At 46.0% G+C, this 13,312-nt stretch overlaps 1 protein-coding gene across 2 annotated transcripts in view; it reads right to left on the reverse strand.

Moving 5' to 3' along the window:
- Positions 1-13,312, reverse strand: part of LOC306785266 (transcription factor COE3) — a 65,920-nt gene that overhangs the window by 15,356 nt on the left and 37,252 nt on the right. For both annotated transcript variants that reach the window (XM_079279571.1, XM_079279570.1), the window contains exons 7-10: positions 11,097-11,178; positions 8,917-9,034; positions 4,217-4,350; positions 3,951-4,077 (exon numbers count right to left, since the gene is read on the reverse strand). In XM_079279571.1, the coding sequence (XP_079135697.1) occupies positions 3,951-4,077; positions 4,217-4,350; positions 8,917-9,034; positions 11,097-11,178 (461 nt within the window). The remainder of the gene's footprint in view (positions 1-3,950; positions 4,078-4,216; positions 4,351-8,916; positions 9,035-11,096; positions 11,179-13,312) is intronic.

Here is a 13,312-nt window from a genome sequence, read left to right on the forward strand (position 1 = left end):
ATGACTTTGATTGTAGCATATCTTTGCTGCAGGCCACACCCCGTCACTGACCAGCAGCCAACCAAGTACCAAACCCAACCCTGCAGGACAGGAAATGAAAAGGAAGCTCTCCATCTGATCAGCTTCTGAGTCTGGGACTTCAAAGTGGCAGCAGGGCGTAGAGGAGACGTAAGGACGGGCCCGATTCACTGGCCCAACAGCACAAGGCCCTATCTGATGTGCTCCGATAAAGACGTCTGTGTTTGTTTATTTCGTTTTGGGGGGGGGGGGGGCGAAGGCTACATAGCAGTTGTGTTCCTCTTTCAACAGGAAGTGAGTTTAATTTAGAAAAAGCTGGAAACCACTATTTACATATACGATTTGCTGCACTGAGGTTTCATTTGGGGTGTAAAGACATAGGAGTTAAGAGATGTTTTTGACCTTCATGGAGTAAGACATTGTAGTTGAAGCTTCACTAAAAAGAGACCTTACTCCTGCACAATGAGCATCTTCCTTTTCCATCCCTTACAGGGCTGACATTTCTTGATCTCCAGCAGTATTGAGTGAAGCACACATGACCCCTTTGTCCTTATGTTGATGAATGACTGCCTCATACCCATTTTGTCAGATTTTGGTGCAGTGGAGTCGATAGCGTCACCTTGACAAGGAAAGTTTGTGATCCATCAGCCCTCAAGGCTGTCTGGCCTCAACTAAGGCCTGGCAAGAGCAGCTCACTGTATGGGGCATCTACTCCATCCAAAAATCCTTCACCCAGTATGCTGCTATCGTGTGAGGTCGAACGAGTGGCTCCTATTACTGCTGCTTTACAGTGAGGAGGAGGAGAAAAGAAAAAAAAAACACTTGACTTGTACTAATAGCTGGGAAGCCATGCTGGTCACCAAAGGTCTGAAGACGAAGCACCCTGTCAGTGCCCAGCTTGGGAAATTAGCAAATAATGTTCCCTTCCCCCTGACAAATGTGTGACAGCTCGCCTTCGCCAATCATTCTCTCCTAACGTTATGATGCATGTCCTGGATCCCCACTGGAGGATACAGGCGAAGTTTACTGACCCTCAATTTACCCATGACAAATGGGGTCCCGGTAAATGTGCGTTTTCTGGGGCGCGGAAGGGGTTCATTTTAAGCAATCCTGGTTATGTGGATGTCACTGATTAGGATAAATAGTGGCTGAGTGTGTTAGGACTGCTTGCAGAACCATATTACCAAGGGCCTGCATCGTTGCCCCTGGAGGGGAGCTCTCGTGGAAACTTGGCCAAGATAGAAAACCAAAAGCTCTGATGCAATTAGGAGCTTAAATTGGATGAATTGTGCGGTCAACGTTTTTATTTATGACTTACTCTTTCATATCGCACTGTAACAATGCAGTAAAAAGGTTAAGAGGCTGCAAATTAGGCTGAAAATGTATACGTTTTTGAAAGAAATCATCTCATCAAACCAGCATGCACTGTTGTAGCGCAGTGCTTCATAAAGTGTAAAGTATAATAAAGTGTTGACCTTAGGTACAGCCAGGAGTTTCTCCTCTTGATTTTCTACAACCTTGCGGACAGTTGGACCAATGGATTAACCAATACATGGATTAAACAGAGGACAAGCAAGCTCCAAGGGACAACATTGTGTTCGAAGGTAAAAGGTACAGACTGAGATACAGCAAAAATAGCTGGCATGTCTTTCCTTTAAAGGTGTGCCAATAACAGTACAGAAGCAGTCAGTAAACTACAGCCTACTAAAGTTTTATATAGTATGTCTGTTTGTCTCATTAGTGCTTTAAACATTCAATAGTCAATGCCAACAGGAGTATTTGACATACATTACAGGGAGCTCTCTTTCTGAGAATGGATTGTGAGTTTTGGAGCCGTTCCAGGGTACTAACCCGAGTGAGGACGTGTCCCTCTGCTGTTCGAATTGGCTGCAGTCTCCTCTGTGTTGACTCTTGGTAATTTGTGATAATTTCTTAAATTGAGCGAGTTAAATCTCCACAATTAGGGTGGTGGTGCAAGAAGAGTCAACATGAAAAAGAAAAAGGTCTAAAAAGGCACTCCTCTCAAGCCGCGCTCTCGAGTCACGCTTGAAGCCGCATGCTTTGATAACTACACCTTTGATATGCACATGTTGCTCTCCAATATGACACCGGAACATTGTGTGCCTTCTAAATAGCACTGTGTGTCACCGCATGCCCATTTCAGTTCCAAGTGATTTGCTATTGTAACTGTGGGTCATTTCAAACCTATTTGCTCGTGTAGTGCGATATTTTTTTTTCTTTTTTTCAAGTGCAGTAACACAGAAGGAGAAGCTATGGTTTGAAATGAGCTGTTTCGCTCTTAAATACATGATCCACTCTCCTGCGCTCAATGCATCAGCCCGTTCGCATTTTACTGTCGGGAGAGAAGTAGCTAACATCCTTTCACCTAGCAATTACTGTACATACGGAATCAGTGGTACCTAATTGTGGCGTTATGCGTTCTGCTCTCTTTAACGGTTTCATTCTCTCAAGCGTCAACCCTTGTACAATCAGGGTGAGCCACACAGGGAATAGCGGAGCGGAGGAGCCGGACCCGTCTATTCGTGACTTTCTCTTTTAATTCAACGCACTAATCAATTGTACCACCGTTGCCTCCAGGGGTAATTGTATCTTTATACTAACTGGAAGTGAGTAGGAACCCAGCGAAGACAGGGAGGAAGAATAGAGGGGGGGGGGGGGTTGAAAAATCAACAAAGATAGAGAGAAGGGGACACGTTTCCCCAGTAAAACCTGATGGTAATCATCCCAATCCGCTTAGCCTCTGTGACTAATGGGGTCTGTTCTTAAGGGACCTGGTACTTTCACCAGGGTGCTATAGAAGCCATTAATGTCTTAACTTATACACCTTCTCTATGCGGTGCACACACTCGCGCACACACACACTTTTTTCCCCCTCTCGCTCGCTCTCACAGTCTCACACAAACAGACGCACATACGCTTACGCAGCCACAGTACACTCCTGTTTCATTATCCCGGTGCCTTGTTGGCCTCTGCTCCGCTCCTGCTAGGGAGGTTAAATGCAGGAGAGCTGGGCCAGACTGCACGGTTGGAGGAGAAGGGGACGGATGGCTGGGGGTGGTAGTGGTGGTTTGGGGAGCGAGAGAGGGGGGACTTGATGAGAAACAGCTGCCCCGGGATGGAGGGGTCTGTACGGGGGTTTCCGAGGGGGGGGGGGGGGGGTTGCGGGGTCCAGGCCCTTTGCAATTCTGCTGCGCTCAAGGCCAGAGCTGTGCTGGAGGCTCGGGGGTGCTGGGGGAAGTGAGAGTGCTTTGACGCGCCCCCGTTTTATTCTGCCCATCAGAGTTAGAACAGACAGAGGCTTCCAGGTCAGACGGGCTCTGACCTCCGCAACCTCTGTCTCCTCACCAATGATGACAGATAAGACCACCACTTCCCTCTGTTAGCCAAGATAATCAGATCCCTTACTTATAGTGTGACACACACACACCCCTTCTCTCACGTCTCCCCCGTCTCTTTGCACACTTCCTCTCCCGTGAATTCCTATTGAACACACATGAGAATAGCTTCTGACTCACTCATGCACTTAACCTGGATACTGCTTTCCTAATCTGATTCATAAAAAAAATGAAACCACATTTTGCTTTACAAAATCAGCAAATTAGCAGAGAGCAGAATCTGTCTCGCAACAGGGCAGATAAAGGGAATTGGCAGAATGAGATATCCTGACAGCTTGAGTTTAACAGAGCTTGGCAGCGCCCCTTGTATGACGGCAAGTCAGCGGGGGATCGAGTTGCACTTGTAGGAGCCCCTCCACGAAACACCTTTTTCCCCTAACAGTGCAGATCTCACACTTTTAACATTCAGCAAGCAGGGCCCTGGTTAGTTCATTATTAGTGCCTGTACTTGGTGCAGAGGAGCTCCAGCTAGACAGAGTGAGGGAGGGGGGGGGGGAAGAGGAGGTTTTGACTCACCAGTATAGACAAATCTCCCAGGGGCACCTTTGCAGAACTGCTTGGACTTGTAGGACAGCGTGACTTCCACAACTCCGGGGATGTGCCGAGGTGGAGTCTGGACACGGATGGCGTGTGGAGTTATCAGCTAGATGACAGAGGAAGAGGAAAGGAAATGATGAGACCTCTGTAATAACAAACTAGGGAGTCTGTATTCTTAACTAGCTGAATTTCACACTATCACTTAATATTAGTCAAATCTACAATTCCAAAAAAGTACATCATACCTCACTCCATACGAGCATGGTGCCGAACACGACTTGTAGGCCGTCGAAGAAGTTGTCCCCTATGATGATGACAGTGGCTCCTCCGGTAGTCCATCCCTCACTCGGGCTGATCGCCTTGATGCACGGGGTGGCTGCTTATCCAAGTCAAAAGAGAGGAGCAAATTCAGCACCTGTGTTTTGACACTCATCCCCATGTCTCTTTCCACATAGACACATCACTGTATCACCACCATGTCTCTCTCACAAAGACATAATCATGGAAATTGCCTCTGGGGAAAAAAAAAAAAAGAAAATGATGGATTTTGTCCTTTAAGGCATGAGAATCAAAATCATTTATCAGCGCGCTGGAGTGGTGTAGTTAAGCAGACCCTTCAAATGGTCCACTTCACAAAGGCTAAACGCCGGGCTCGCAAGGAAAATGATTTGATGGAGCAAATTATGTGTCAGGGCAAATGCAGCTATCAGAATTGATTAAGCGTGCATCCGCATGTACAGTACAATTTCAAAGTTGAACACGTCTTAAATGAGTCAAGAATACGGGCTGTATAAAGTGGAAATGACAAGCTAAAGCTTTGCTGCTTCACATTATTTCATTACCTTTGTTCTGCATATGCAGCACAGTGCAGGCACACTGAGTGTAGTTTCAGGTTTCATAACGTGAAATGCACTCGTGAATTATTCAGATTGAGTTTGGGTTTGTTTTTTTTCTCTCTCTTTGTGATCGATTCAATCCATTTCATATTGTTTATTACAATGCTTTTCATCTGGCATGACTTCTGCTATGTAGCGCTGCCATTCATCAACAGTCCGGGTTGCTGTTATAATCTAATTTGAGTGATCTGGTGCCTCACATTCACTGTCATTTGATGCATTACCTTAATATGGTGTTGAGCACAACACCGTGTTTACAACAGAAATCGCATGACAGCTCGACATAAAATAGCAATATCAAATTTAATCTATTTCCATCAATATCTTTTAACACACTGTGAATTGTGCATGTTTTTTCCTAGTCCTCAAAATGTGAGCAACTATTTGAGCAAGTTCCCTTTTTCCTTTACAAGCTCGGTTCTAAACCTCTATTATCCTTTCCATCCAGTAAGTAAATCACAGTCGGTCATTGTTGTATGGATCACCTCCGACAAGACATCTCCCTTTGTTTGCCTTGCTGTTGGGTCTGTTCAGGTCATGTTTGCTCTCTCTCCCTGCCCATAAAGTGCGCACACACACATTGGTACTACAGGGAATCTGACTTTAACAGGCGCTGTTGACTTCATGCTAATCACCTCGTACAGATTTTCATTTGTGAGGCCTGGAGGAGTGACATTTGCTTTCCTTAATTGCGAAGCGGAGCGTCTGAAAGAGGACCAACCCTCTATGGGCATGCTGGCCCCCCTCTAAGGGCCTGACCTTCATCAGTGTGGACGATTACAGCAAATAATTCACCCTTCAAAATTACTGTAAACAAATTGACTTTGGGGATGTGAGAGAAGGGGGGGGGGGGGGCAGGAAGGAGGAGGAGGCAAGAAAGCGGCCTGATGGTGACGGTGGCTGTTCGGGGGCAGCTGCAGCCTGAAACCTACGCCCGGCATACACAAGCACGCGCGCACACACACACACACACACACAGACGCGCAACCTCGGAAATCCCAGTGCCCCCTCCCACACACAGAAGGACCCATGGAGAGGCAGCGACTGAGGCCCTAAGCCGTCCACCCTTCTGCCTAGAAATTTGCATATGTCTCAATGCACAGACAGAGAGGGGAGCATGTGCTGAATGGGGACCGTGGCGAAGTGGATTACACAGTCAGCGCAGGCGATCTGATGACAGACACGCACAATGCCCCCTCAGCAGATGATAGGCATCATGAGGAGCGGACGGATGAGGACGCAAAGAGCCAGCTTGCCGGTCTGGGTGTTGCATCACTAAGTCTTTACAAACTTTGCGCTACAGTAGAGGAAAATTCACTCCATTTCAATTCATATGTCAGAGCTTGTTTTGGGGGTTTTTTTATGCTAAATTGTTACCGTTTTATATGTGTGAGTGAATTTATTTCAAGATTCACTTTGCTGTTTTAAATGACCTCAGGCAGCCGATCTGTGATCCGTCCGAATCTTTTTCCTCAGTGGTTAGGGCTAGCCGTAGAGGACGTCAAAACTGATCCGAGATCTGAGCAGAGGAGGTCTCAGCTCTAGTATTGTGACACTCAAACAGGTCTGATGTGGCCTTGCGAAGCCGTCCTTTGTTCTGCCTGCTGAAATGTGTTGTAATTGTGCTGTGGGATGTCCAGATGGTCGGTTGATAGTGCAGCTGATGGGATTATACCTTTTACCTCTCCCTGGGCCATCTGTTCCCTTTGACTCTCTCTCTCTCTCTCTCTCTCTCTCTCTCTCTCTCTCTCTCTCTCTCTCTCTCTCTCTCTCTCTCTCTCTCTCTCTCTCTCTGCCTCTCACTCACTCATACTCTCTCCTTCACTTTCTCCTTTCTCCCCCCCCCCTTCCTTCTTTTCTCCCTCTCTTTCTTCCTCTTAGGCCCAGCAGTCTGGATTCACTTGTCTTTATTGCATAAACCCTAACAGCATTACAGCCACTTGGCATGCAAATGAGGCAGGCGCTGCAGGCTCTATGCTGAGTCTCCTATATTGTCTGGGGCTCTATAATGGTGAAACTGAGCTCAGGAACGTGTGTGTGTGTGTGTGTGTGTGTGAGTGAGAGAAAGAGTCTGTGTGTGTCGCTGCGGTGCTGTTCGTGTGTGTTTTCATATGTGGGGGGTGACGCTGTGTGTGAACGACTCCGCTATTTGTGAGCGTGTTCATGCACCTTTGAGCCTGAATCTATACATGTTTGAGTGACAAGCAGCCACAAAGCACATTCGTGTCTGAATGCATAATATGCTTGTTGTGCGACAGTACACACAAGTGAACAAAAATGTCACATGGTGATATTCAGTCTGTCAGATCACAGGCTATCCCTTCTCTGCGCCAATAGGGGGCAGCACCTCTTGATCCATTGCGAGCAAATCGGTGCAAGTGCAGTGTGGGCTGAGAGGAAGGATGCCTCTCTGTTTCAGCCACACAGGGAGTCAGTCAGTCAGCCAGGCAGGCAGGCAGGCACATATCTGAGGCTTCTCGCCCAGTGAACTCCCGTGAAAGAATGTGTTGCTAATTTAAAGCACGCTGTCTGTCTGCCTGCTAGTTGTCAGTGCACTGTGGACGACACGGCCTGAATTACATTGTATCACCGCTCCTTCTTTTCTCCCGTGTCTGTTTGTTAAAGGTGACTTTAAAGTTATTAGACAAAGACGTGTTCAACTGGGCGGTTGACACGAGCTTCTTTACGGGGCGTCACTCTGCTGCTTTGAAGAGTGTGGTGAAGAGAGGAAGAAAGGGATGGGTTGGGGTAACCTGTAAAGAACACAAGCGCACACACACACACACACACACACACATAGACACACGAAAACACACGGGATCCCATGGGAGAGGGGGAACATGGAGGCGAGGGCTCAACCTCTTTAATTGCTCCCCTCATTAAGAAACTGGTTGCTAGGCGATCCACACCTATCGTGTCATAAACGTGAAACACACAAACAGAACGTCAGAGAACATAATGACTTTGGTGCTCCGGGCAGGACTTTAATTATTTGATTTTGTTCTCCAGTAGAGGAGTCATTAATAAAGACAAAAACAAATAGATTAGCTTTTCCCCCACTAGGACTGGAGAGCACGGAGATATATTAATTGTCTGGTCTTTTTTTTTATTAGTCGTTGTTGTATTAAACATTACATTTGCTTTTGGTGATAGAACCATTAATGCCCATTAATGTGTAGAGAAGCTTGTTTTAGTCAGTGGTGTATATAAACTGTTTGCCCAGCCATAATTGGCTCTTGAAATCTGAAGATAAGCAATTTGCACAATTGGCCCAAGTCAGTTCTCTCCTTTTTTTTTTTTTTTTCCACAATCTTTCAGCTGCATGTGCTCCCATCTGCGAGTGGAGGCCATGAGGGTCATAAGGTTATGTTTAGTGCATTTTACTTTTTGGATTTCCCATGGTTTGGTGGTCCTTCTTTTCTCTCTTTTTTGGCTGAGCAGGCAATCAGTCTATCATATGGAATCAGTTGGAAGAAAAACAGTAAGTTCTGTTTTTCTCATAGGCCGCCCCCTCTCCACACACACACACACACACACACACCGTCAAACCCACCCTTCCCTCCCCCCTCCCTTCTCTCTTTCTCTTTCCTCCCCCTGTTTCTGCTCACTCACAGCTAAATCTGCAGAACCCAATGACAGGAAATTGACCTCACAGCCAAATTCTTAAGCAATTTGATCATGTTTCACAAAGAGCTTTTAGGACAAATGTAGGTGCATTAGTAGACTGGAAGTAGTGTAACATTTTAAAATCGTGAATTAGCCTGAGTATTATCCTCGTCATTAGTGCTATCGACATGATAAAAACACAGAGTGATGCACACTACTTCCAGTCAAGGCACAGCAATAGGTGTGACGGAGGCAAAAAGCAACTTAAGAAGCAAAAATGAAAGTGACGGAGGAATAAAAAAAAAGCTCTAAAGGGACTAGAAGCAACTATGTGTGTGATTTGTGAAATGGGTGGATGTCTAAAAGAAACTATCAGAAAATGTAGCGTAGCAAATTATAGGATGCAAAAATGTGCCTACCATTCTCCAGATAAGGAGGCGTACCTTCTGAAGGGTCGAGTCTGCGAGCCCTTCGCCCATGCTTGGAGTTGTTGTGTACGAACATGTTGTCAGAAACAGCCAAGACATGGCCGTCCACATTGACGGTCGTCGATACGACAACCTGCAACAAGAGTGAAGGTGAAACATGCATTTTAATACATTGTGATATCAAAATGAAGACACAGAAATACAGTTTTACAGACATTCTCGTTAATGCTGTGGGGTACAGGGGACACGTGAACGCTTTAGAAACTGAGCTGTGTCCGGGTACCTGGCCCGTGTGCTATTGATTGCTATTGTCAAACCTCTTGAAGCCAATGTTCTCTTCGGACATATCGCATTACAGTTCCCCTGCTCCTCAGCCATTTTGATTTTGCTTTTTAGTGTCTTGCATTTGTGTGCAGCTAATTGACTTTTCAATCACTAAAATACCATTTCCGTTTACTGTCATCATGGCCCAAGCTCAGAATTATTGATCAGCTTGTCCATCTATTTGAGGATGGAAGGCCTCCCTTTTAAAATTTACTGGAGTCATTAGCAACTGAACCGTGCTCCATCCCATCACTCAACAAACATTTCCCTAGGATCGGATTCCAAGCCACACTCCATATTTCATAATGCTTATTTTTGTTGTTGTTTTTTTGGCTACCACATCTCCAAACAGTGAGCCGCATGTGAATGGCCAAAGTGTTTTCTGAGCCGGAAACAGAGAGCCCTTCTCAGGTTTGCTTCGCCGGTAAGTGACCTCGGTGTAGCAGTGGAATTTAGGGGGGCGCTTTTTTTTGGTTGGTTTGGGAGGGTTGTGGGGCTGTAAGGGGGGGGGGGGGGAGAAGGGGAAGTGAAAGAGCTCCATTCTTGTGAGCAGGTTCAGAGCTGGGCCAAACTGAGGATGATGGATTGGGCCCTCTCTGGCCTCCAGCTGGTTTTTGGGGGTAATAAGTGGAGTGGAAGGCATGCAGAAAACACAACTTTGGCCAGAGAAACACCTACGGTGGAGCATCTGGAAAATCTATTTAGGGGAAAATGGACTGAAGACGAGGGATGATCATCAGCGAAAAAAATCGTGTTATTTTAAACTTAATGTTCATGTTTTAGTTTCACAAAAAAAACAAAAAAACGTATATGTCTCGCATTCCTTTTGACACACGGGAGTGAGAGGTGAAATCCCTTGGTGGCTGTCATGCATCAGTCCACATTCACCCTGAGGGAAGATTTGAGGAGGCAGGGGAGGTCTGATGGTGGTGACATCAGGAGGGGACACCCTGTCTTGTCTGTTTCACATCTAGGTTTCCTCCTGGCGGATGCTGACTTGTGCGTCTATCACAGAACAGTGCTGCCAGTGACGGACGCCCTCCTGCAGTTTGTCGCTATATCCCGATAGGACAAATCACACTAAACTCTCACTGCCTCACCTTGACCTAGTGGGCTGCTTGTGGTGAAAGTGTCTGGGTAGAATGGATGTACGGTCGGATACATGGATCAGTAAGGGGGGTGGGGGGGGGGCAATCATTTCAAGGCTCAACTACATGACACATTGGAAACGAGAGGGTTAAAGAAGCAGTAAAAGTTCTCAGCGGGTATGTCCTCTTCGTGTAAATCGCAGCATTTTGTCAGCCCGCAATAATGATGGTTTTCAGATGGCTTAAGATGGTTTCATTGGATAAAGGGGACTGCATATGTGTGAGTTTAAGCATATGCATATGTGGGTAAGAATGAGAGAGTGATGGAGAGAAAGCAAATCTATGCACTTCTAGCTTGCACGGGCATCCATCCATATGTGTGTGTGTGTCTGCGCGCTTTCGCATATGTGTGTATAAGAAGGTATGCGTTTCCGCTGCCAGACAGATCCTGAGTTAACACTGTTGTTACATGTGGTTGGATCGTCCTCCTCTCTGCGCTGCGGCTCAGAAAACTGTCAGGAACACGATTGATGGCGCTCTAAAATCCTATATCCTTATTTGTGTCAGATGCTATTCCCTAATAAATATTCTGTCCAGAGGCACACAAGACACCAAATCTCTCTCTCTCTCGTTCTCTTTCTGGATTTTGCCTTGTCAAATAATAGAATTGTGTTCATATGTGTGTCGATGTGACTTAGTGTAGTGCAGTTTTGCACCTGTGTGTCTGCTAAAAGAGAGACAGACAGGGGATGGTGTGGGGAATCTGTGTGAGGCTTCAGTCACCTGGAATCTGCGCATGTCTCTTGGATTCCCTGCATTCTTCAGACAGTTCTGATTGCACTTGAGGAAGAACTTTAGGAAGAATCTGAAAGAGAGCACAAAAGCAAAGACAATTAATGACACGTTTTTAAATGACAAATGTGTGGAAGGATTGTCAAAACACTCCCACATCTGATCCTGAAACAAACATGACATCGCACCATTTCGGTCTGGGAAGTCGCAGTATTTCTCATTCTCTCAAACTCAAGAGCATCAGTCTCTTTGTCATCTCATCCCCTCACCTGAGTTCATGGGTCTTTCCCAACACCCATCTGCCACTAACATACAGGAAGTCACTTGATATTCCACCCACCTCTTTAATCCCAGGACACCCCCTGTGCAATTAAAGTACTCCTGTTCAATAGGGAAGCAAATGAGGCCCACCTGTGACCAGGTCTTGTTTGAAGAGCATCAGGGATAAAGGACCTAACAAGGTGGGAGCACGCCACAAAACTTATAGTCCTGTCAGGCAATTAGGCGGACACTCCTGGGACCACCGTATGCCACGCACACACTCACAGGCACACAACGCATACACACACCCGTGCACTTGTGGGTGGGTGAGGCAATTATGCCACAAATTACAACCTGGCTAATCGTCTCTGAACAAATGTCACGTCTGAGTGAGATCTGGGCTTGGTTAGTTTGTACGCTGCCTTCCTCTCCTTCTCTCAGGTGTCGCAAAATGTATTGACGAAGCCTCGTGTTGAGAGCTGTATATCAGATGTGGCCTCACAGACGTGGAATAGAGAGAGAAAAGATTAACAACAGGGCCAATCAGAAAAAGAAGAATATCTCAGATGTAGCCTGTTGTGCAAATTCTTACACAACCGCACAGAATAAACAATGAAATTGACTTGTTTTTGTAACTTCTCCCCAAAGAATCACGGCTGATTGTGCTTTTGCTTTCTCCGATTCATTATAAAGGCCGCGCCGAGATATTTATTTTCCATCACATTGCTATATGCAATATTGTGGTTTCCATTGTAATAGTACCTTGGCTCACAGAATCGCGGCGGCTCATTGGATTACCATAGATTGCACCATAGATTGCATGGCCATTTCATTCCGCTAAATACAGTGGCTTGTGTGGCCTGTGAGGACGCTTTCACAACACTTAAGACTTCTCGTTCACCCAGTGGGATCCTGGCCAGGAACATAAATCAGAGTCTGAAATGACCCTTCTAACCCTGGCCACATTAACACATGCACTGGTCATTTAGAAGCGTTCTTCGATAGACTCCTATACCTTGTGCTCCGCCGAGGGCCCAGGAGGGAGAGGAGAGGTGAGAAAATATTTTCACTCCACATCCAAGGAGCTTTGGCTTGGACATCAATAAAAGACGTTTTCACCCATGCCAGAATGCTGATTGCCTGTCGGTGTGTGGTGAGGCCATAAAAAACCTGACTTGTCATTAGTGCATTTCGCTTGATTGTGTTCACTGTGTTTTCGGGTTGCATCTGTTGGCTGATCATCAAAATGACCATTATGTACTCTAATTCCCTGACCCTGTTTTTATTTCCCCAAAGAGTCATAATGTAGAGCAGCAGACATCTGCGGAAAGCAGACCTGAAATACGACTTTTATTTGTCTGTCGCCTCTCATACAGATTGGGTAAGGCCAGTGTGTGTAGGTGTGTAGGTGTGTGTGTGTGTGCGCATGCGTTCGTGCACATCTACACGGGTATGTGTGCGTGTGAGCATGTGCATGCACATGCATCATCCGTTGGTGGACAATTTATGTCAGAGCAAGAGATAGAATATATTTCCTCGGCAATGCATCGACTTCATGAAAGAAACACATTCCTTTCAGAGTTTGTCTTGTCTCTTGTCTCGGATACTTCAATGCTTTTACATCCTGTTTCCACCACAGCCAAACCAAAAGTTCAGAAACGATAAACACAAGAAATTGAGTGCCCACGCTATCATAAAGTGGCTCCTTTATGTTTACTGTTATGAAGGCAATTAAGCGCAATTTCTCCACTGAAAAGATCAGCTTAATTTTCATAGTCCACAGCAGTGGCAGTGCTATAGCATCCATTACATTTGAGTTGGTTAAGATTCTCCATGAGCACAGTGCAAATTGGTCCTTGGTGAGAAGGAGAGCAATTAAGACAAGGCCCCACTCTCTCTCTTTTACTTCTTAAATATCTACAGAAGTTTGTGCTGGTGTTTTGGCA

This window comes from Melanostigma gelatinosum (genome assembly GCF_949748355.1).
Source record: "Melanostigma gelatinosum genome assembly, chromosome: 12".
Lineage (NCBI taxonomy): Eukaryota > Metazoa > Chordata > Actinopteri > Perciformes > Zoarcidae > Melanostigma > Melanostigma gelatinosum.